At 47.1% G+C, this 25,466-nt stretch overlaps 1 protein-coding gene across 7 annotated transcripts in view; it reads right to left on the minus strand.

The window, feature by feature from the left end:
- ATP11B (ATPase phospholipid transporting 11B (putative)) overlaps window positions 1-25,466 on the minus strand; it is a 1,683,501-nt gene that overhangs the window by 924,560 nt on the left and 733,475 nt on the right. For all 7 annotated transcript variants that reach the window (XM_069618659.1, XM_069618656.1, XM_069618658.1 and 4 more), the window contains one exon: window positions 13,558-13,660. In XM_069618659.1, the coding sequence (XP_069474760.1) occupies window positions 13,558-13,660 (103 nt within the window). The remainder of the gene's footprint in view (window positions 1-13,557; window positions 13,661-25,466) is intronic.

Below are 25,466 nucleotides of genomic sequence, written 5' to 3' on the forward strand. Positions count from 1 at the left end.
CGTGCGAGAACCTCATTTAGGAGGGGTTGGTTATCGACAGGGGAGTCGGTAACCGGGGCTTCGTTTTCTACCGGGGAATCTACTCTGTAGGTTTCAGGGTCTTCCTCTTCTTGGTCCTCATCATCCCCATAGTAGCCCATCCCGGTTTGCTATTCTACCATGCCAAATTCTTGGTGCTCACCAAAGGAAGTCTCTCCTTGATACAGTGAGTATGGTCTTGAGTATGGTTGTACCTCGAAGGGGTGTGTAGACCTCATCGGTGTTTCAAACCGGGGCTTCTTATTCGGGGGGATAGGACCATTAGAGCCCGAGGGTGTCGCCCCTTGTGGATCATACGAAAGGAAATGGTCTGGATTTTTATCGTAAAAATCAGCCAAAGAAGACATCCTTCACATGACCCTATCTATGTCTTCACTGGACCATTTTTTGGAACTGGGAATGACTCGCTCTGCAAGTCTCGGGGATTTATCTTGAGTAGATTTGCTGGTTTTAGACATATCAGCAGACCTGGTCTTGTCTGTCTGTTTAGGGGGAGTGGTGTGTTTCACAGGTGTGGAAGAGTGCAAAGGCTGCTTCTGCTGTTTTCCCCCCTCCCCGTGAGTGGAAAAATGTTTTCCCTGTCCTTTTGTGGCTCCGGAGGTTTTCGACGCCTGCCGTCGAGGATAGGGGGTAGGGTCCCTGTCCTTCGAGCGTGGGGCCTCGCTGATTTTGTCTGCGGGCTCCGACTCCTGGAGCGCGGCCTGGGGGTGGAAGTCATCTTTGTCCTCTGACGATCGAACTTCTGTTAGCCTAGGGAGCGAGGCACTCTTGGCAAGAGTGGATGATTGCCTGGAGTCATGCGGCGATCTCGATCGAGAACGCCCAGAGGACACCGAATCGGACCGTTCTGTTTGTGCCTCTTTCCGAGAACTCGACGTCGTCGAGTCTCGGTTGGACTTCGTGTGTTTAGTGTGTGTGGTGTGTGAAGCGCTTGTGTCGCCGGGGGTCTTCCCGATAGCCGCCCTGCCGGACGACCTTTCGAGGTCGGGGACTTGCGCTCGGCTGTCTTTCGACGCCGTAATGCCCTCGCCGTTCGAAAGTACGGCGTCGCTGCCGTCGCTGAAGGCGCCCTCCGCTGCCATGGACGCCTGCCTGGCGTGGTGGGCCCAACGCGTCGAACGGTCCTTAAGTGTCTTAGGTTTAAACCTACTACACGCTCTGCAGTTCGCTTCGGGGTGGTCCCTCGGCAAGCAGAGATTGCACGTGGCGTGCCTGTCGACCCAAGGGTATTTGCGATTGCACTTGGGGCAGAATTGAAAAGGGGTACCCTCCATACGCACCTTGAGACAGCGGGCTGTTAGGTGTAGGAAATGTATAAGGTGTACCTGTATACCAAGAGTGTAGAGTATGTACAACCCCCCACTCTCCCTACTTGCAGGGCCGAGGCCAGAGGCCTTCCAAGGCCCGTGCCGAGGCCAGAGGCCTTCCGAGGCCCAAATCCGTCATGCAGCAGCCGACGGTCGATTTCTTCTCCAGCCGGCGTCGAGTGTCGAAGTTCGAGTTGGGATGGGGAAGGATGTAAATAAATTAATATTTTAGCAAAAGTATGGCTAAGGCCAGGGGACTCTGCAAAATGCTTCCGACCATTATGGCGGAAAAAAACAATCTGAGGATCCTAGACGCGTGAGGGATCTTGGGTACAGTGGACGTCACACTAGGGATAGTATTACTGGCACGCCCTGTGTCGACGCACATTTTCGAGTTTCGAAAAACAAACTATAAATACTCTGCAGCTTCCACTAGATGTCGGCCTATGCACAGCATGTGATCTAAGCAGATTCCACAAGCCTCAGAAATATATATATATATATATATATATATATATATATATATATATATACATATACATACACACGTGGTACTGTTCCAGGATATTATATTAGCCTCGAACATAAACCCGCTTGACCAAATACTCTTTCTTTTGGCTCCGGTCGGGTTTATTCGCCATTTCTTTTTGTTAAAGTCCTTCTTGTGTTTTACTTTGTATGGCAAACCAGGTTTGACTTCTTTGTTCACCGTCTTTTGGCGGGCTTCTCCAAAGAAGCCCTCCTTTTGGTGCCTGGGTGTCTAGGTGGGTTGAAAGTGAGGGAGGGGTATAGTCACCACCTGCACAGTGTCTCCTTGGAAAACCAAGTCGCACTTTGCGTCCATTGGCTGGAGGGGTTGTCCGTGCTGGACAACCCCCCTGCTGTGTGATTGACAGCCAGGCTGTGTGAATGGGGGATTTTCGCATAAAAGGCAGGACTTTTGGGCTGGAAGTCAGAGTCGCCAATGCAACTGCAAGGAACCGAAGAGAAGCGGAGAAGAAGACAGCTGCTACAACTACCGAGTCCCGGTGAAGCCCTGCTGCAGTCCTGAGCCATCTACCCTTCAACGACAAGAGAAGATCCAGTCCAGAGTCTTCTTCCCTTGAGTCTGGTGGGATCAACCAGCTCACCTTCCACAGGCAGAGGATCCTCTTCTTGGTCGAAATCACTGCACACAGCTTTAGTGGTCCGGATAGCCACCTGCAGAACCTCTCCTGTTTTAAAGGAGCGCACCTTTTATTCACCGTTGCTTTTGCTGCTGCTGGCTTCATCCCTGGGTAGTGCAGATCTCTCCAGACGTCCTCCTCCTTGTCCCCATGACTGAAGCTACAGGAGCCGCGAGTCTGCAGGAACTACCAGGAACAACTGCCATAGCACCAGCTCTTCTTCACTTTGAATAAGGTACTGTGTCCAACTTTGAGGAATTGGGGTGAACCCCTTTCTCCTCACTAAAGGATTGTCCTTATCTTCCTTCTCTCTTATAACTTTTGCCTCCATTTTGACAATATCCAAGTACTCCTGGCAATCTCGAATCGTGAACTGTGCTAACATTGTGATCCTCGACAACAGGACCCCTGTCTCATTGACACTGGCGCAGGCCTATTGACTTTTATCTTCGTGTTAGAAAAATGTCTCGTGATTCTATCTGCCTTGACAAAAGTATTGCCTATGATTTTTGACCCCAACTCTCTTGTATTAATTCATGCGCTAAGTGTGTTGGACTACGGTAACATTTCTTCTCGCGGGTACGCGTCTCTTTCGTAAGACCGAACTGTCATTATTGTCAATAAGTGGTCGCGTAACAACCCCTGGAAACGTCTTTGTTTCACAACACCGGACTGTCAAAACCATAGGTAATTACCTTGAATTGTTCTGCAGAAGGGGAATTGGTTGTGTGTAGTGTACTTGAAGTGGGGTTTTAATATTAATAGAAGTGAAGGGTTTTTGAACAGATGGTTTAAAAATAAATGTACTCTTACTTTTTAACCAAAAACCTTGAGTCAGTGTTTGCTTGAGTCACAGTAATTGTAGTCCTTTGTGTAATCTCTACTACTGCTCATTTGCTCTGGAGATAAGTCTGGCTGCTCTGCTACTGCTACCACCAACTGTGTAGTACAGGCTAGTACCAAAGGTGAACTTGTATTACCACTTGTATTCCTAATTGTGTGTAGCGGTCCCTAAGGGCACTGCACAGGATTCTGCCTAACAGGGGGGAGGTGAGGTCCCTTTGCAATGTATTCTTCCATTTCGGGGCCCTTAAGACTCCCCTTAGTTGCAGGAACAGGAACACCCCTATGGGTTTCAGTTGTAGGCCAGCTTCCATTTCTTGAAGAGATAGGCATCTGTCAGCTTTTACCATCTGCCCCACCCTTTCCAGGCCTGCTTCATACCATTTCTGGAACCGTTGTGGATCCTGGATCTCGTTTCTTAAAGGAGGTGCGGGAGCCCATATGGAGCTCATGGGTGAAGGCCATGTCGTGAGACCCTTCATTTCTCCTTTATTCAACCACAGTTTCAGGAGGGATCCGAGCGCAAAATGGTTGGTAGCTTTGGTTGGGAATGCTGATTTCGGGGCCCATAGCCATTCCCCTACCGTTACTGGCCACAGCACGTGGTTTTCGATTGCCACCCATTGTTTATTTGTATCCCCTCTGAGATGCGGTACCAGGGCCCAAATTTGGGCCGCTCGATCGTAAGTGTAGAAGTCTGGGAGTCCTGTTCCTCCTCCTTCCTTGGGCCGCGTTAAAGTTCTGTAGGCTATTTGCTGCTTTTTCCCCAGCCATAGGAATTTTAGGAGTTTGGCTTTCAGGTCTGAGAAGTGGCTCCCTGGAATGTCTATTGGGAGCATCTGGTACAGGACCTTGGGGAAAATTACCATCGTTATCACGTTGAGGCGGCCTAGCCAAGATATTGTTAGTTTTGCCAATCTAAATCCATTGATAGTTCGGACATAAGAGGTGGGAGGTTTGCCTCATAGAAGTCTTTTGTCCTTCTTCTGATTTTGATTGTTAGGCAGAATCATATGCAGTACCCTTAGGGAACACTACATACAATTAAGACTACAAGTGATAGTACAATTTCACCTTTGGTACAAGCCTGTACTACACAGTAAAGTGGTAGCGATGGCTGAGCAGCCAGACTTATCTCAAGAGCAAATGAGCAGTAATAGAGATTACACAAAGGACTACAATTACTGTGACTCAAACAAACACTGACTCATGGTTTCTGGTTAAAAAATGTGAGTACATTTATTTTTAAACCATCTTTTCACAAAACACTTCACTTCTATTAAATAAAACCACACTCTAAATATACTACACACAATCAATTCCTCTTGTTCAAGTCAATTCAAGGTAAGTACATTAGAATTTGACAGACCAGTGTTTCGAAACAAAGAAGTTACCGTGGGTTAATACGCTATCACTTTTTGACAGTAATGACAGTTCGGTCTTACGAAAATAAGGCATACCCGCGGGAAGAAACACACCCGAAGTCAAACACACTTTGCACATAGAATTAAAACAAGGGAATAGTGCATAAAAATCATAGGCAATAGTTTTGTCAAGGGAATAGAATCAGAGGATGGTTTTTAAGAGGCAGATAAAAGTCAATAGGCCTGCGCCAGTGTGAAATGGAGCAGGGGCTCTGTTGTCGAGGATCTCACAGAATAGCTCACGATTAAAGTTTGCCAGGAGTACTGGATACTGTCAAAGGGAAGCAAAAGTTATAAGACGGAAGGAAGAAAGGACAAGCCTTCGGAAAGGAAAAGGGTTCACCCCGATTCCACAAGGTCGGACGGACAGAACAACCAAATGGACACAGTACCTTATTCGGATGAAGAAAGCTGGTGCTACGGCAGTTGTTCCTGGTAGTTCCTGCAGACTGAAGCTTCCTGAAGCTTCAGTCGTGGGGAGAAGAAGGAGGACATCTGGAGTGATCTGCTCTACCTAGGGATGAAGCCAGCAGCAGCAAAGCAACAATGAATAAAAGGTGTGCTCCTTAAAAACAGGAGAGGGCTCTTCTGATGGCTATCCGGACCACTACAGCTCTGTGCAGTGATTTCGACCTAGAAGAGGATTCTTTGGCTGTTGAAGGTGAGCTGGTTGATCCCACCAGGCTCAAGGGAAGACGACTCCGGACTGCATCTTCTCTGTCGTCGAAGGGTAGATAGCTCAGGACTGCAGCAGGGCTTCACCGGGATCCAGGAGTTTGCAGCAGCCGTCTTCTTCTCCGCTTCTCTTCGGTTCTTGTAGTTCCAGTGGCGACTGACTTCCAGCCCAAGAGTCCTGCCTTTTATGCCAAAATCTCCCATTCACACAGCCTGGCTGTCAATCACACAGCAGGCGGGTTGTCCGGCCAGGACAACCACCTCAGCCAATCAACACAGAGTGCGACTTGGGTCTCCAAGGAGTCCCTGTGCAGGGGGTTACTAAACCCCTCCCTCACATTCAGCCCACCTAGACACCCAGACGACAAAGGAGGGCATCTGTGAAGAAGCCCACCAAAGGACCTCGAACAAAGAAACCAAACCTGGTTTGGTGTGAAACGCAAACAAGAAATACCTTTCCAACACGAAATTGCGAAAAACCACGCTCGGACCCACGATAAAAATGATATGGGGTAGCCGGTTTCATGTTCGAGTCTGTCACCACAGCCAGAACATTAACATAGGAATCCACGTAAAAAATGATAGTTACCACTGCCACCAACCATGTCGAGTCGGGAAGGGGGACACAAAGTGCCCCTTCAGTTACAGAAGGACAGGGGAAAGATATTCCCCTCCAGTACTCCATTTTAAGATGGTTTGTACTTGATCTGTATTTTGAAAAGACTAGTAAAAACCAATGGTGACTTTACATGCTTCTCGGGGACAGTAGTTATCCCCAGAAATGGAGTTCACAAGGGAAGTCTAAAAGACATCCCTGTGTCACTGCACTAAAGGTGCAGTGTGACACACGAGTAAAAAGATTATGCCTAGGGAGTTGGTGACACTCCATAGCCCATGAGCACAAAATGTACAACACACACAAAAAATACACTGTAAGAGTGGGAAAAAGGCTCACACTCTTAACAGGGGGAAAAGAATAAACCCCAGAAATCCAGCAAAGCTGTTGAGGGACTCTCTAGGTAAGGGAAATTAGCCATAAATGAGAATTCTCCCTAACATTGATAACCTGATATTATAACTTATTCCCTGCTACCGGTATTCCCCATGAGTTTTGACTTCTCATATCTGAGTGATTTGGGGCGTTGTAAGGAAAAAGCATGGACTCTCCAGGTTAACTTTCAACCCTGCCCATTTGCGGAATTCTGCATAGTCCGTAAAATTTGGGTATTGAGGTTGGGGTGTCTGCCAAATATAGGAGCACGTCATCGGCGAACATAGCCAGTTTACATTCAGTGTCCCTCACCCTGATCCCCTCTAGGGCCATATAATTTCTGATTACGTTATCCAATGGCTCTACGGATAGAGCGGACAGGAGGGGCAAAAGTGGGCACCGCAGTCAGGTTCCACTCGACATGCCAAACTCCTCTGAGAGTTTGCTGTTCACCACCACCCTTCCTTTTGGTGCCTTGTATATTGCCAGGATTCCACTTATGAACCGCTCTTCGAAGCCCATGCTGCTAAGTATGGCCCACAGAAACCCCTACTCCACCCGATCAAATGCTTTCTCCGAGTCCAGGCTAAGCAGTTCCTGACCCCCATTAGCCCCATCAGAGTGCTCCATGATGTCCAGCGTCTTATGCATGGCCTCCTAGTCTACCTTTTATAAAGCCCACATGGTCTGGGTGGATCAAGCGCGGCATAATATCTTCCATGCGCGAGGCCAGGGCCCTTGCGTACATTTTCGCGTCCGTGTTTAACAATATCGGACGCTATGATTTACAACATGCAGGGCCTTTTCCTGCTTTGGGGAAGACCACTATATGAGCTACTGTAAAGGCTGGCAGGGCCTGACCGGAGTCTTGTATAAGGTTGAATAATTTAGTGAGGTGCGGGGCCAGGGTGTCTGAGAATTGCTTATAAAAACCCATGGTGTAACAGTCTTCTCCTGGCACCCCTCCCGGTGGAAGCCTCTTTATCGCTGCCTTTATTTCTTCGGGGGAGATCAGCAACTCCAGGAGAGTCTGCTCTGTTCGCGTGAGGCGTGTTAGTCCCGCCCTGTCAATATACTCTTGCATCTCTGTATCTGCCTTGGTGCCCTCAGTGGCGTATAGGCCCTTGTAATATTTAGCTAATTGGTTAGCTATTTCTTCTGGGGTTGTGGCCCAGCCCCCTTCTTCTGTCTTAATTCTCTCCGCCCATCTCTCAGCTCTCTGAGCTCTCAGTCAGGCAGCTAACATCTTATCCCCCTTGTTCCTCTTTTCATAGAATTTCCGTTTTAAGCATTTCAATTTTCGTACTGTGTCCCCTATCCCCAGCGCTTTTAGCTACTCCCTTTTTGATTTGAGTGTTTATATATGCTCCTCGCCGTAAGTCCCCTGGGTGTGCAGCCTTTCTTCCAGGCAAGAGATTTCCTGCCCCAGTTTCTCCTCCTGCAGCCTCTGTTCTCTTTTCTGTCTGGCCCCCTCCCTCATCAAGAGACCCCTCCACGTGGCTTTCGCTGCTTCCCACACTGTTGCGGTTCCCACCTCCCCATTGCCATTAATCTGAAAGTATTCCTCAATTGCGGCCTGGAGTTCCTGTGCAACATGTTTGTCTCACCACAGGAATTCATTACATCGCCACTTGGAGTTCCGACAGCCCAGTCCCTCCATATCTAGAGTTTGTCACCATGTCATGGTCAGACCAGCCAATTGGGCGTATTGCACTGTTCCTAATTCTAGGGCGGGATTCCCTGTTAATCAGCAAATAGTCAATTCTAGTGAAGGTTTTATGGACGCTGGACCTGAAAGTATACTCCTTTCTTGTCTGGGTTCATTGTTCTCCAGACATCCACGAGGCCCCCCTCCCTTACATTTTTTGCGAACCTATTACCCGCCTCCTTAGGGTGACCCTTGGGTTCTACTCATGTCGTTTACCTGCCAATTTGCGGGTCTACACACGTGTTAAAGTCTCCCCCTATCACTGTGGGGCCTTTACTTCCTTCCTGTGATTGTGGCGAGGACCTCAATGAATGTACCTTGACCTTGGTTGGGTGTGTATACTCCCGCTAATGTGATCTGGATCCCTTCCCATTCTCCCTGAACCAATAGGAGCCTGCCTCCCACCAGGGCATGCCCTATAGGGTTTGTTAGTCTGATTCGCTTGTGCAGTATTAGACCTACCCCCCGTTTCTTGTGGTCGGCTGAGGCCCAGTATGTTTGACCCCCTCCGCTGCCCCTAAATGGTTTCCCTTCTCCTGCTTTGAGCCTGGTCTCTTGGATATCAAGGACATCGAGGGCAGCTCTTTCAAATTCCCTCACCACCAGCGACCTTTTGGTGGGGGGGGGGGGGGGGGGGGGGGGGGGGGGAGTTCAGCCGATTGACATTAAGTGTGCTCACCTTCAATGTTGCACTCTCTGGCCCTGATCTTGAGTTCCCTTCCATCCCTACGTTGGGGCCCCTCTCTTTTGTCCGCCTCCTCCCTGTTCGACCATTTTCATTGCATGAAACTCTACCCCATGTGCTTCTATTAACAGTACTACTGTCTGTGTCTACCCCTCGCCCCTCTATTAACTGTGAACATAACTAAACCAACAAACAGGACCACGGCCGTTAAAACGGTCCTAGGTCCTTTGGGTTGAGACGCCCTCTTAAAACTGAGGGCCACTAGGTTTAGAGCCCACCCCTCACTGGGGGAATCCTTAACTAATCCCTTTCCGTTTCATAGTTACCTTGTGTGACTGCTTTGACCATACATCCGGCCTCTCCTTTCCTCGCTCAGGGTGGTTTTGATGGTGACGGGATCCCAGTTTAGCATATTTTCTTCCCATCTTGCTTCTCTTTCGCCTCTGAAGTGGCAGGTCTGCGTGTTGAGATCTTAGCGAGTGGGCCCCTTGGAGTCCCGACGGGCATCTGGTGTGATTTTAACACCTGCTTTGCTTCCTCCGGCGTGGTGACTCCATAGTCCTCTCATTTAAATTCAATAGTCACTGGGGAAGGGATAGCCCCATCTATACCTGAAGCCCTGCTCCGTGAGCCACGTGGTGAGGGGTCTGCATTCCATTCTACGTCCCAATGTGAAGCTTGACAGGTCCTTGTATATCTTTATCTTTCTTCGAGCCATTGAACTCAATGTCCTGTGCTTGCTTTGCCTTAAGAAGAATTTCCGATTTCTCTTTGTAGCGCAAGAATTTCACGACTATTGAGCCAGGTCCTCCTCCGAATGCTCTTCCTACTCTGTGGGCTCTCTCAATTTGCACTGTTTTGCCTCCGTCCGTCTCGAATAGTAGATTGACGAGGTCTTGTACTTTTCTCTCAATCTGTACTTTTCTCTCAATCTGAGCCGGTGTCTCCCCCTCCGATTCCTCCAGGCCAATTATTCGTATATTCGATCTCCTTTCTCTGTTTTCCATATTGTCCATTTTGAGGGTGAGTTCTTCTTCTCTTAGTTCTATGTCCACCATCCGTGCGTTCAGTTTCATCTCTACCAGGTCAATGTTGACCTGGTTGTGTTGCAGGTTTTCTACTTTTCCTTCTATTTTCTCGACTTTCCCTCTTATTTCCGAAATGGAGATTTGGATGTCAGATTTTAGGGTCTTAATCTCCGCCCCGCAATGTCCTCTTTAGTGGAAGCGATGCTCATTTTGGGGGTGCCTTTGGGGGTAACCTTTGCTTTGGGTGCCTTTTCCCTCCTGCATTGTTGAAGCCTGTCCAAACCTCTTGTGAGGGGGGGCCCTACTATGCTCCTCTCTCCTGTTGCCCTTGTAGTGGTGTTGTGAAGGGCAACCCCTGGGGCCTTCAGTCTGTTTTTCAGCCTTGTCCTCCTATTGGGCTCTGCTGTGTGTTCTTTAGGCCGGTGGATGTATTGATTATTCCTTGGGCACCCTTTTACAGAAGGTTTTGTGCTGGGGTCTTTTGTAATGGGCCCCTTCTCCTGCGGGTGAATGGAGGTGCTGCTTTTTCCTTTACTTATGCTCGGCGGGGGATCGTGTGGGCAATGTTCTCCCTTCCTTGCCCCTTTGGCACTTCTTTCTGCACCAGGCTTCTCAGGGGACCCTGCACTGCATGGGATATCTCTCCTTCGCTCCCCCGCACCTCCCTGAGGGCACCAAGTCTTTACGGGTTTGTTTTTATGCAGCTTTGCTGACCCAGTTATGCAGATCGGTGCTGGCCTGCCGAGTGCGGCGCCTTTATTTGTTCAAAGAGGGGTTAGGGGAGGGGCTGTTCCCACGGGCTGTGCAGCACTTTGAGACCTGCCCGATTCCTTCACCTGTCTCGGGCAGGCTCTCCCCACTTGCACTGCCTGGGAATGCTGGTGCTCTTCTCCACGTCTCTAATCCCCCCACTGAAGAGCAGCGCCGTAATGAGGGCTCAGCGCTGTTGTGGAGGTCTCACCTTTCCCTCGCTGCCGGCCTCCTTGTGTCTCAGTGTAGCGGGAGTGGGGCGCCTCTCACCTCTTAACCGCTGGTACGGTCTCTCCAGCCCCCTGGTGCCAGTTCCTATGAGGTACCATCCTCCAGTCCCGGTTGGGGGCTCCTTCCCCCCCACTGCGGCTCTGGTGATCACACAGCTGGGGAGCCGTTCTGGGCTGGTATTGCGCCTCCTACCTCTGGTCGGATCTTCGGGTGCAAGTATGTGCAGGCGGATGGAAGCCTGTGTATCCGCTCCTTGTTGCGGGCCGCGGAGCGTTCAACCCGAGTATTCTGGGCTCCCTCCTCTTTGGCAGCTCTGGTTTAGGTCGCGTGGCCTTGCACTTAGTTTTCGTTGTCCCGCAGTTCCCGGTGTTGGGGTCAGATCTGCTTTCTTTTGCTCGGGTGGGCGACTCTGAAGTCCTCGCCGAGGCCGCACTTGGGCTAATTTGGTGCCCTTCGCGGCTCGATCACTGTGTCCAGGCCCCAGTGGGGGGTGGGCACTCTGGTTGAACTCTGGTTTTTCCTCAATTTGGCAGTACGGTCTCGACACCTCGGCCTTCACCCACTTCTCGCCCTTTAAGCCTTTCGTTTTTTTATGTTTTTTTCAGGTCCGGGATTATCTCTAACCCATCTCCGATGTCCCCACTGTGAGAGGAGCAGAGCTTCAGGCAGCCATTGTCTTCTGCGCCCCATAGTGGTGTCGACAGGCCATTTTGAATATTTACATCCTTACCATTGGTGGCCATGGGCTGACTCCAGCTCCATTCCTTGATAAAAGGGGGGACTCCTGCAGCCATTAATGAGGTCGTCATTAGCGCCAAGACCATTACAAAGAACAGCATTCTGACAAAGACCCAGAACTCGTCGTTAGAAACCAGCCAGCAGCACTTCCTTCAGCCGTCCGGGTGAGGCCATGTTCCTTTGCTGATAACAAGAAGGGCTTCATCAGTGCTTTAACCCCATAACCGGTGGGAACAACCAGTCTCGACTACTGCTTGAGGAACCAGCCCTTGGATTTATCCCAGAATCATCATGTGGGCTGACTAGCTTCATCGGTCGTCCTCCTGAGTTGAACCTTTGGACTTCACAGATCCTTGACATATGAAGCAAGAAGCCACCTTCTGTAGTTGCAGCTCTCCAACAGGAAGAGGGCCCTTGTTGGACCAGCTTTTTTTCCCACCACAAGGGTTGACAACCGCTGTTTCTTGTGAGTGGCCATCGTTGATCGCCCCCTGCATTGTGTCCTGGGGGTTGTTTGAAGTAGTTGCTGAGTGGTGGTCCTTCCTACAGTGCAGTAGAGGTGCCCAGCTGCCCAGTACCGACCCACTGGAGCACAGATTCGCTGACTAGCTGGACCCAAAACCTGATGCATAAAGTGACCCCTCTGCACCCGAGACTACTGGTCTTCCTTCATTGGAAGCAAGGTATGGGAAAAGGGGGCCCAGCAATTTCAGGGACTTCTAGGTGGGTCCCTGTTGGAATCAAGAGTACAGGCGGGGAATACACAGACCTGTTCCTACCCCCCGTTTGAATAGGGTTTAACTGGCATAAAGCCATTTCACTACCTCTCCCTTGCCCGAGAGTGAACGGTGGCATTCTGGTCAAGGATCATCTGCTGGGCCTCCCCTAAGGTGGTTGGATTGGAGAGGGTCTGCTAAGAACTTTTCTTCAATTGTTTTCTAACTTTGAGGCCCTTACAAACTGCATGTTGGCTTTGGTAACTTTTGCTCAGACTCTTAAAAAGATGCTTAGCCATCTGAAGAGAACTGTGATGGGACCTGCAACAGTACCTCCTCATTGCTAGCTATGAAGAATGTTTTAAGATGCAGTACCTTATATTTTATGTTTTTTATGGTGTTTCTAAAATCTTTATTTTGCACCATATTGGTTCTGTATCTAATGGTTATTTCCCAGTTCTTTTTATTCACTTGCTTTGCTATCCTACAGTATGCGGAAACTGTTCTAACTGTATTCTAAAAGTAAAGTGTTAATGCTCTTAGCAGATCCCCCCAAAGTGAATGCGAGCATAATAGTACTTTCTGTGCGATTGCAGAAATACAAATCCCTAAATAAAATCACAACCTTTACTGGCCATTGAAATGCAGCCAGATATGGAGTGCCACTCACCAGGATGGCAGCAGGTATGAACCTTGAACATGAAGCAAAAGGAAAACAAAACAAAGCTTCATTTTATTTCTAAATCGCACTACTGGCATAATTCAAAAATAAAAACAAATTGTGGGAACAGAATGTCAGCATATCTTAACTGAAATAATATGTGCAGTAGCACTAGATTTTGTTCACAATATAGTTACCTAGAAGAATTGGGAACTGCTTTTTCAAGAAACAAAAAAAACCCAATATTCCGACACCACTTAAGCGCAAGATAAAAATAGAAATCCATAAAGTTGGGGAATTAATTAATGGTACGGCAAATACTTTGGCATACAATGTACAAAATAATACCTGGAATCCCCAAAGCAAGATAGCAGTCACTGCTCTGCAAGTTCTTTTCCCTTGTTTTTTTGGCAGAGACGTGTGGGAGAAAACCAAGACCTTAAGTGTGTAGCAAGCGATATGCAGCTGATTGCATCCCTGCCACAAGAACATGGTCTTCGCCGACGCTACAAATGTTGATGACAAAGTACTGTACCTTAAAGACATTTTAAAAATATACTGGACAATACTACTAGGTTTAAGTTGCAGGACTTACCTATGCCAACATGAGCTTCCTGTATCATGCTTACATCATTAGCACCATCACCAATGGCTAAAGTGATGGGCTTCTCAGGAGATGTTTTTATCAGCCGTACTACCTGCATAAAAGTGGTTTCCAATTAGTTTATATAAATATGCAGTCAATTATGAAAAAATGTAAACACTCTCAAGCTATTTCTCCCTGGGGATTAGTACTATCAAAATTGCACAACTTGTGAATGCAAAGGAAACTGGTGTTTTATCATGCAACACCAAACACAACCCATGTACCACTTTGTTGGTTCAGGCCTTAACACGCTTCCAGATATTCTCACCTACAGCATATTAGATCATATGATTAATCCCAGGTGGTGGTTTGTAGGTGCGGCTCAATCTTTTTAGAAGCAACATTACAGGTTAAGTGACTTACTACCTTCCTTTGGGTTCAATCCACACTTGCAATGCAGTTAGTGCTTACTCTCAGGGCAAGGGCATTGCCCGAGCATTGAGAACAGCAGCATGGTGTTACAAGGAAGTGACCAGCAGCAAACACCAAATGCCACACCTATGAGATTTCAGAGGGTGTAGCGAAGGAAAGACTTTGGTAAAGGACACCAAGTCCAATGATCTTGGTAACCCCATGCTATCAGCCTCGTAAGTGATATCTCCTACTAAGTAGTGCAGGGAATTTGTATGGGCTGAAGCAGGTTTAACTAGCCACCAAGAGACATCAAGAACATACAACTTCCTAGCCTGTCACTCCTCACATCTTCTGAACGGCACAGACATTTTGCCAGGTGGGGGGCACAGGAACATTATCAGAGAAGAGGGTGGTTCTGGAAGTAGTAGGGGGATTGGCCAGGGAGACATTGATGGGTTAGAGAGGTGCAGAACTTAGTACTCCACAGACATGAGGTGAATATTAAAAATGTATTTCTAAGGGTTCATGGCATCCATCCTGCTCACTTTTTACTTCACTACCACGGTATTCACCATTTTTCATTACCCAATATTGATGCTTTGGATGGGCAGTTAATGGAGTAGCAACCGCTTACACAAGAGTTTTAATAGGAGAAACCCTTACGTGGAATAGGAAGCTTGAAGCCACAAACAGTAAATCACCCTCTGTCCCTTTCAAGAGGTATTTGCATGGTGACAACCCCCACACTAAGCTCAATACTTCAATGCATGAAGCACCCAAGCCTGAAATCACTGAAAGACCAAATGTTCTATGTGATATTAGTGTTATTAAATAACTGTTTGGGAAATATGCGGTTCCATAAATGAAGTGACATTTTACGTCGCTAATCCACAATACCAAAGGACTAGCAATAAAACATTGTGCCAGGAATATCGACCAAACGCGCACACACACGGTTTATGAATTCCTATAGAAGATCAGCAAATACATTGGTTCCATGCTTCAAAACTTCTGCAGTGAAACATCCTTGGCAATGTAAAAGCATAAATCTCTTTACAGAATGGGAGTAACACGGCCTGCTATGCATGTTCACTCCTCGTCAGATGGAGTGAACCATCTCTCTTTTTCTGCAGGTGTATTACTTTTAGCCAGTGCCCTTGTTTGGGCAATAACATAAGGGGTGTAACCCCTGTAAGCCTACTTTTATACCACTGCCCCTTCCAGGCACCCACCACTGTTAGGCAGAAACCTGTGCAGTTCCCTTAGGGACCACTGCAAAAGTCTTAAGACTACAGGTGTTGACAGTAAACCCAATTGGTAGCAGTCTGTACCACCCAGATTTACCTGGTAGCTGTGGCTGAGCAGCCATACTTCTCTCAAGAAGAGTTAGACAGTATATAGAGTATACAAGATAGGTACCAAAATACAGTAGCACAAGTAAACACTGACCAGAGCTTTGGTATCAAAGTATATCATTATTTATTTAAAGACACACTTAGAAACACTCCAGCACTATTATTGTAAGCAAGTTCAAAACACAGTCACTATTAATATATATACACATCCCTTATTCCTTATTAGACAAGTCTTAGTTAACACCACTTATTTTCAGACAGAGGTGAGCGCTTAACTAAAGATGGCACTCCAATAAGTTATCAAAAAAGGGAGGGAAAAGGCAGAAATTAAAAAGCACACAACACTAATACTTTAGAAGCACCCAGCAAGGCAGGAAAGTCAAAGTCTACTTGTGAGCAAAAAGTTCAGAGGCCAGGCTCCCTCTTAGAGAGAGTAGAACACCAATGAGCCCAATATCACACAGTTTAAAAGGCTTGGAAAGTCTTGCAGAGAGTTCAAAAAGGAATTAGTTCAGCTCAGAAAAGTTCAGTTAGCCAGCCTAGGGCCAACCCAAGTGGTAAGTTGAGGATTTAAGAGACACCCCACACAGACCGTAGCGAGGGAGGCCAGGTGGACACAGTACCTTCAAAGTGGAGAGAATCCTCCAGCGGGGGCAGTTGTTCCTGGCAGCGGGTGCAAGTCGCGGCGTCGTCCAGAGGATGAGAAGATCGCGACATGGAGGAAAGCTGAAGGTCGTTGCACTGCCAGGGAAGAAGCCAGCCGCAGAGTTCTCCGGTTAAAAGGTACTACCCTTTTATTCGCAGTAGTGGTATCCCGGTTGCCGGGGTGCTTGGCGCAGGCAAGGCGGCCATGGGATGTTCTGGGAAGGCGAAAAGGCGGGCACACTGGTTATCCCCACCAGTCAAAGGAAGAAGACTCTTCGGGATGAAGATCTCCTCTGTCGTTGGAAGAAGTGGCGAGGCGGTTCAGCAGGGCTCCACCGGTGGTGTCGTCGTTGCAGGTCGGCTCAGCTTCTCCCTCTTCAGATTCTTTGGTCCTGTGGCGACTTCTGAAGTTCCAGTCCCCAAAGCCCTGCTTTTATGCAGAAAACCCCCATTCATCAGTCCTAGCTGTCACTCAAACATGCTAAGTGATGAACCGGCCGGCTCACCACTGGCCAATCACACAAGAGTGCGACTTGAGTTGCTGAGGCAACTCAGTCCAGGGTGCCTAAACCCCCCCCTCCCACAAATCCTGTAGACCCAGACAGAGTGGCACCACTTTTGGAGGCTTCTGTGTAGAAGCCCGCCAAAAAGTGGAACAAAGGGCTCGACTTGGTTTGGAGTTACAGAGGCGAACACAAACGCCATTTTAAAACCGAGTTCTGGCAAAAAGACCCAACCGGGGAATAAATATTAAATAAATAACCCAGCGGTATCTTTAACATTGCACCAAAAAGTGGTGCGTTTAAAATGAATGGGAAAATCCCATAGGAAATATTCCGGTGGAATATTTCGCGTGCTTACCACTGCCTCCAGCCAGAAACTCGACGAGGGGGGACTGCACAGTGCCCCCTCGAAAAACAGACCCAGGGGCAATCTAATGACCCTTACCAGTACTTCCACAATATGATGGTTTGTACTGGTTCTGTTCCCAATTTAAGACCAGTAAAGTCAATGGTGACTTTACATGCCCTGGGAGACTGTATTCAGTCCCTGGGTATGGAGTCTATGTTTGGGGGTCAGTATGACACCCCTGTGTTACTGCACTGAGGGTGCTGTGTAACACACTTACCAAAAACCACATGAAACCCTATGGAGTAAAAGACCCCATAGCCCATAAAACGCATTACAAAGTCAAAGGATATCTCAAATCATGTCTAAGAGTGGGAGAAAAAGAGTCTCACACTTAGCAGGAGAAAAAAATAAACCCCAAAAAACCAGCAAAGCTGCTGGGGGAATCACTATGTTTGGGAAATTAGCCTTAACAGAGAATTCTCCCTAATAACCACCCTTCCCCTTCCCCTTCTATTACCCCATTGGCCTTTGGTATTTATTACTCTGCCTCTTTTCCAAACGTTTCTTTTGCCTTACATGGCCGTTTCAGCTTCTGCTAGCCAGTGCATTGCCCCTCCTTCTAGAAATGACTTGTGTTTACCCAAGGTGCCCACTCCAGCTGCACAAGACAATGACAACAGTAAGTAATGTAATAAAGCGTTGTTTAACAACGCCAATGTTTGATGAACACATTACTTTGTGACTGCTGTTTCCGCCAACACTGTTTTTGTAAACGATAATATCACTGGCTACCATGTTGCATCCTCTCTCTGTGGTTTAAGGTCGGTGAGAAACCAGAAGGTGTCTCACCCACTTGTCCCCGGGGGAGCTGCCATCCAGGTGGCCAGGACACGGCATCGCTTTTGGATCCAGTTCCTGGGGTGAACCAGTGCGGGAGGTCTTCGGGGAGTGGGACACCGGATGGTGAGACGCGGTATCACCTTTACCCCATATTTAGGAACTCTCCCTACCCCCCCCCCAGCCCACCCTTTCCAACACAAACATTTTCTCACAGACAGCCCGCTATGAGAGACAATGGACTATGTGTCCCAATGCAATGGTCAGGCGAGGTGTCTGTCTGTCTGTCTGTCTGTCTGTGTGTCTCTCTCTCTCTCTCTCTCTCTCTCTCTCTCTCTCTCTCTCTCTCTCTCTCTCATAGCAGTTTCATACAGGCAGCTGAACTCGAGAAGAAAGACGGCAAAACAGAAGGGGATCGCAAGGAGGGAAATTTCCTTGACCTTTTCGACAAGCAACTGTTACTTTCCAGAACCCTCGAAAATAGAAAGCATAATACCACGAAACCAGGCTGAAGAATCCTGCATTGTGTGTCTGAGATACCCAGGACCATCCCACGTCAATCAAGGCGGGCAGAAGGCGGAAACGCCATGGTACCAACCTTTGCTCCAAGAACAAAGCAGCGTCAGTGAAGTCAACACAGCCGGTGAGTTGGGGCGACTGATACAAGACCGGTCTGTGTTGAAGCCAAGGTTGCAAGCAGCAACATTGTATGGCGAGCGCTGGAACGAACATTGTTAAAACACATGTGATAAGAGACGCAAGTAAAGTTGAACTGCTGATGAGTGATGGAACTTTCAAAGCAAGATAAAATACCTTTAACAGAGGGGTCCTGAACCCCTTGGGTGCTCAAACGAAGGTCTCTGTAGGGTATTCAGCTGAGAAGTGGCAAAAGTGGAAGTGAGAAAGAAGTTATATCGAGAAGAGAGCAAGTAATTGTGAATCAAAGTGGTCCTGCGACGGGTTGAGCAAAATCCAGCGCACAGTCGAAAGTGTTTCATTTTTGAAGTAAAGAAAGCTTGATGAAGTAGATAAAGTGGGTCTGAGCCCGGCGGAGGGGGGAGTCATGGTGAACCGAAAATCACCTGAGAATTTGTACACCTGAAACCCTAAGAAGAAAGGAACTTTTATGTTTGTCGTGTTGCATCAGGCCCTCTGAAATGAATCTGCGTGAAATTACCGTGGCTGATTTTCATGCATGAATACAAAATGTGCGTACATTTCCCATGCAAACATGCAGGGGTGTCCCCAGCAACCTCTGCTCACTATACTGTGTAGTATGCTGAGCGGAATGTTGTGGGGGGACAACCCCAAAGCCCCCGTTTATTGTTTTTTTGTTTGTTCTGGCGGGGAATGACTGGGGTGTTGGGCGGGTCCCCAGCAACCCCAGCGTACTGTAGTGAGCGGGGGACACCACTTCAGCCCCACCTAGCCTTTTTTTTCATTTTTCTTTCATACCAAAACACATAAACACATACCACGAAAAGTTCGAACTTTTGGTAGTTAGAACTTTTCGTGGTGTGTGTTTTAGGTCCTTTGGTGGGGTCGGTAATTTTTATTCTGACATTTCGTCCTAACCCTCTGAAATAAGAGACTATGAATGACAGACTTTGGCACAGAAGGCCATAATGTTGAAGTTTTGAACTGCATCCTCGTGCTAGAGAAGCCAGAGACTGTGCCACGCTTGAGTGTGTTGCCTTGTCCCGTGCTGTTAATGTGGGGAAGGGAAGCCAATGGCTTGAATATCCTGGCATACCATTTCTTGAACACCTTTCTTTTGTATAACATTGTTTCCCACACTATTTGTATTTAGAAGTAAGGTTTATCAGTATAGGCCCCTTTATTTTGACAGAATCGACTAGGACTGCATTATTATTATTTTATGATCGTAGCGCACGCCCATCTTTAGATTTAGGATTAGATAGGTATTTTTCAAACCTGTTTGAAGATCAATAAACATCCTTGAACTGTGGTCACTCATGTCTGTTTTACTGTTTGATATCATGCCTTCCTTATAAGCCCAGAAAACCTAATCTGAGACAATCTGGGACATTAGTACAGAGTATGCCACTGTTAGACAATGTCTCTCAGGACTGCGGTGTCCCAAAGCAACCTGCCTCCCTGTGTGATTCTCCTCATATAGCTGCCTTTGTCGGCTCCATTAGTTGGGAGATTTCTTTGTTTGATTCTACTGGGCTACAGCCTATTGAATCTAGGGCTGTCTCTCAAGGGAATTATTATGAAAACATAGTTGAGGGTACAAATTAAAGATCTTGTTCCTATGGCAGAACGGGGTGGATGGAGGCGTTGCCATATATGGTCATGGTTCATGCCTTCTTAAGTGCAACAACTGGCAAAACCCAGAAATTACTGATCTGTGAATGGTGTCTAGGTTAAAATGTGAATCCACAAATGAGAGAAAGCCCATGAGGTAGTCTGGGAAAGTTGAATGTGGAAGTATGCCCCAACCCCATCTTATCAGCTGACAGCCAAACTTTAAAGGAATGCCTGCGCAGCACCCAATCTCGCATTTAACACTGCAGCCTGCATCCTCATCTGGCCAAACATCGAGAGGAGCACAAAATGGAGAAGTCTGAGCCTAATCAAAGAGTAATTGCAAAGGAGCACTGCTGGTCCCTGCACTCTTCCAAGAACTTCTTTAATGAACAAGCTCTGCAGGTATCTTAAGACATGGGAATTCTATCAACCAAATAATAGTGTTCTTTTGTAAGGCTTCAAACCATACTCCTCCAACTTCCAGGCCCTGTAATAACATGTCATGATTACTCAATTATTTAATGGTACTTGATTTATTGACCATGGAATGATAAAAGACTGACTGCCTTCACGTGGGATTTGAATTTGCAAAGCGCAGGCTGCCCTCATGTTAGAACCATAAAAAAATTAATCCCTGTACTGACTTACTCATGTAGCTACCCCCAACCCATTTGGCTAACAGAACTCTCCCATGACAAACAGAGCTTTATTCTATTTCTATTATTGTTCCAAAAGACAGCAACCAAACTGCGCTTGTCCCAAGATTCACTCAATATTTACTGTCCATACATCATAATGATTAGTGTCCATGAACATAAAGGGCCTCATGAGACTTGCAGTATCCCATAGTTATTAGCAAATAGCGTTACTGCTACTTGATCTGGCGCTATTAGCGCTGGATCATGAGTAGCGGGCTAACCGTTATTTCCCATTCCCAAGGTTAATAATTCAGGCACAATTATCTTGCGGCCAGGTTGATCCTTACATGACAGCCTCCTATTTGTAAAGTTTGTGCAGGATTACACCTCGTATATAATTGGATGAAGGATATGCACATTATGCATTGTGCCCGAATTATTAACAAGAGTGATTCAATTGGTATTGGACAATAGAAATTGAATCACGTATCTTATACACGATTGTTAATATACATTGATGGGGGTTTGGATTGGATGATATATGCATCATTGTTTGCTGTGCTTTTTCATGTTGTCTTGTCTTGATTGTTGTGTGTCCGAAGATTATTAACTGAATGGATTGTTAAATAGTACTTTTTGATTCGCTTGACTTATCTGTTTCATGAATTATATTGAATGTTTTATGACCATTGTTACTGTTCTGCATTTTATGATCTATACAATGTACTGGTGTTGAACTTGTATTTTGTTTCTGTTTTTTGTATGTTTATTCAAAATAGAAATAAAGTGGTTAAAAAAAAAAGAAATTGAATCACGTGACAGATATACTCAAGTATATATTTTGGTGTATTTTGTTCAATCATGGACAGGCATGATTAGGGATTGGTTGTAAATTTCGAGCAATTTGGATTTTACTTTAAGAGTTTAACTTGCCACTGTACAGCCGTGAACAGGACCAAGAGTGGTCAAAACACGTGTTGGCTTAGGCAAGACTTTTTTATTGGCTAGGGCAAGACTATGTTCAGGGACACTAATCATTATGATCTATGTACAATAAATATTTAATTAATTTTGAGACAAGCGGACAAGCACAGTTTGGTTGGTGTATTTTGAAACAATTGACAAGGTTTGAGGTTAGGGCTTAACCTCATATACAGCAGAGCACACAGCAGTCCATCACTTAATACATATTAGTTGAAAGAGTAAGCTTTGGGACTATCCCAACCTAGGCACATTATTTACCTGGTTTACCCTACTGTCTTACTCTCTATTCTTTTTCTCCTCACTTTTCATCTGCTCGCCAGCCTTTCTCCTCCCAGATGTTCCTCATTTTTTATATTCCATCTCAAAGCTGTACCCAGAAATTTCAGAGCCTGGCGGCGATATGTGCCCCATGTCGGGCATGAAGTGCCAGTGTATATGGACTCTTCACACCCCATGTCCTCAGTTCCATCCTTTTACCAGAGCACTAAGCAGCCGATGGTACCTCATATGAGCTGAGCATAAGCTATCTGCCAAGACAGGCAGGTTTGGCGGACAATGAGGAATCTGTGGGAGGTCATTCATCAGAAAGAACGTTACCAGAAGGTAAATAATTTGTTCTTCCAAAGGACTCTTCCTGATATGATATATTTTATTTGTATCGCACTCATACACAAGTGTTTCCTCCTACAAATTCCTCATCTTTGATCGACTCAGATAACAGTATGTAAATCTGGAGGTGGGAGGAAAGCGAGAACCACCGTCTACACCAGAAAACACTACAGGACTACGTGGCCAAAGCAAACCTCCGACCCGGACAGGAGTTCCAGACAGTGTTCAGATAAAATGTACTGTGAAGCCCATACAGTCACCAGACATAAGTCCAAAATAGGGATCCCACTTTGCAGAAAGGTAGTAGCTGAGGGTCTGTACTTTGCCCAGACAATGAAACTGTTCCTCCATCTTAGAAGGGTGAGACAGAGGGAAAACACAGGAAGATGGATCTTCTGAGGGATGTAAACATTGGACAGCCTCACACTCAAAGTCACCAAGTAGGGAGCCGATTCATTGGTCTTGTGGGGGTAAAGGCCACCAGGAAAACCCCCTTAAGGGTGAGCAACCTTAATGAACAAAAACGTAGGGGCACAAACGGAGCTACCATGATTAAAGTGAGCACTAAATTCAAGTCCCATGCAGGAACAACAAATTGGCATGGGGGGAAACTGGTTGTAGAAGCCCTGTAAAAATTGCATAACAATGAGGATTGTGAAGTAAGAGCTTCGCTTAGATGGCCTTTTAAGACCGAAATGGCTGCTAGGTACCCCTTCACTGTGTTGACCTGCAGGCCTATCTGGGCCGAAGAAAACAGGCAATCCAGTACAGAAGTAGGATAGGTGAGAGGGTCCAGACTTCTCTAATAATGGACTTGGTGGCCAGCTTCAGAGCAGAAAGGAGCATGTCCAAAATGTTATCCGATAAGTCCTCGTCCTTATACCTTAGCCTCTCATCAGACAAGCATAAAGGTTCAAACTGCTGAGGTTTGGATGGAGGAACTCGTTCTGAGGGGAAGAGCAGGTTCCAACTTGCCAGGAGGTGCCTGGGAGGGTAGATGGACATATCCAGAAGCTCCAGGTACCACTTCCTCTGGACTCCGTCTGGGTTGGCCATAATCAACGTGGATCTGAAAAGAGGCAGCCTCCTGAGAACTAGTGGGATCAGCAGGAATACATTGCGGCAATAGAACCAATATGTCCCCCAGAGATCACTGTGGAGGAAATTCCCTGGAGCAGAACAATTTGCACTTCCTGTTCACATTGGAAGCAAAGAGGTACACTTGAAAAGTCCCCTAAAGGGCAAAGATCTCCAGAACTTTCTGACAGAGCTCACATTTGTGGGAGGCAGAAGTTTGTTTGTTCAGAGCATCTGCAATTATGTTTATCCCGAAAGCAATTGCTGCTGTTAGGCACGTTGCTCTCCAGATCCCAGAACTACAATCACATTGATTTTCTGCACAGAGATAATGACCCCCACACCACCCTGCTTGTTGAGGTAACACTTGACCACTGTGTTGTCTCCGAGGACCAACACACATTTGCTCTGCACAGATGGGAGGACAGCTCCCAGCCCCAGAAAAAAACCCTCTGTTGAGGACCAAAGCCTGTGCAATATTAGATTGAGCAGGTGAGTGCATGAGCACGTCAGTGAGTCATTTGTGCCTACAGTCAGTTAGGGCCAAGGCTACTAAGGCAATGCCACTCTCGGTAAATTGTCGAACAGAGCCCACCACAGTAGATCTCGAAAAACCGTTCTGGAGGCTTATAATGGGTGTCGCATGTTGGCATGGAACTAAGAACACTGATATTCAAGTAGCAACTGAAGCAATCTCATGCAGAACTGGGCCTCCAGTAACACCAGAATGCAGACTGTCATAAGGCCGAGTAGACGCAGAAAGGCAGTTGATGAAATGGCCAATGGGCCAGCGAAATATGGGACTTCCTGAAGTTCATGGAGAAGCTCAAACTGTGCCACAGGCTGCATGCACAGGTTAAATGTGCAGACTCCTGTTCTAAAGAGCATGTTCAGACCAGCCAAACGTCCAGGATGGGGAAGCTATGTATGCTTTTCCTCCTGAGGTGAGCTGCTACTACTGCCAGCATCTTGGGGAAGACGCTGGGTGTCGAAGAAATGCTGAACTGCAGAACCCAGAATTGGTAGTGGGCGGTCCCTACAATATATCAGGTGCTCGGGGTGAACCGGCACCTGGAAGCAGGCATTCTTGAGATCCAGGGATACCAACCAGTCCTGCAGTTCAAGCGCCTGAAGTATCTGGGCCAAGGTGACCATCTTGAACTTGTCCAGATTCAAAAGCATCAAGAGATTTAGGATGGAATGCTGGCCCCCATTTATCTTTGGAATAAGAAAGTTGGGAGTACCAGCCCTTGCCATATTCGGAAACTGGCACATTCTATGCCAGACTTTGCAAGAAGAGGATAGGCTTCACCCATCATGAGAGGAGCCAGAGGTAATGACAACCTGGGGGTGGTGGGATGGGAGGGCATTGACCAAAAGGAAGAGCAACTGAGTTAAGACTTGTAATGCTGAAGCATTTGAAGTGATCCAACACCCCTCCATGATGAACAGGACAAGCCTCCCACCCACTTGGGTAAAATGTTTGGTTTTTTTCACAGAGGTTTTGCCCCAGAGGTTGTTGTGGTGACTCCTGAGGCAGCAACACTTCTGCTTTGTGTGCTGAAACCGCTGCTTGAGGGGGGCTGTGGCGTAGCTTTTAGTTGCCAGAGGATGCCTGACTCCTACAGTGGTGGGTGAAGAAGTCTCAGGGAAAAAAACTGGGACCCCTTGAGGCTGAGCGGGATGGTTGTTTAAAAGCCAGGCTCAAGAAAACTTGCCATGTCTTTTGGCACCTGTAATTAATAAAGGGACTCTGTCTTATGCCCAGAGTGGTTATGCTCCTCAGAGGGCCTATCCAGCAGCTTTGCCTGGATATTATTGTTAAAACCTAAGGTTCACATCCATGACAGGACCAACCCCGTGCCAATGGCACATGCTGCACAATCTGCTTGTCAAGGCCAGACGGTAGAATCAGGGGTGCTGCTTCCTGGACATCTTTTACCAAGGCATTGAAGCACTCTCCGCGGCAGAGCGTTTCTTAGCTACCTAGGAGATATCACTACAGTCAAAAGGCATATTTGGCCAAAGTGCAAGGTGCATTCACAGCGCACAGAGCAAGGATGCCCGATGCGAATATCTTGGAGCCCCAGGCATCCAGTTTCTTATTCTCCTTGTCTGGATACAGCGAGTTAAAAAGATGTGGTCTTAAGGTTAGTTGTTGTGGCCTGTACCACCACACACGCCGGGTGTTCACGGGTGGAGAGAAGTGCCAGATCAGAAGGGTTTGGATGGT

This window comes from Ambystoma mexicanum, chromosome 10, assembly GCF_040938575.1.
Source record: "Ambystoma mexicanum isolate Mex_15411 chromosome 10, UKY_AmexF1_1, whole genome shotgun sequence".
NCBI lineage: Eukaryota > Metazoa > Chordata > Amphibia > Caudata > Ambystomatidae > Ambystoma > Ambystoma mexicanum.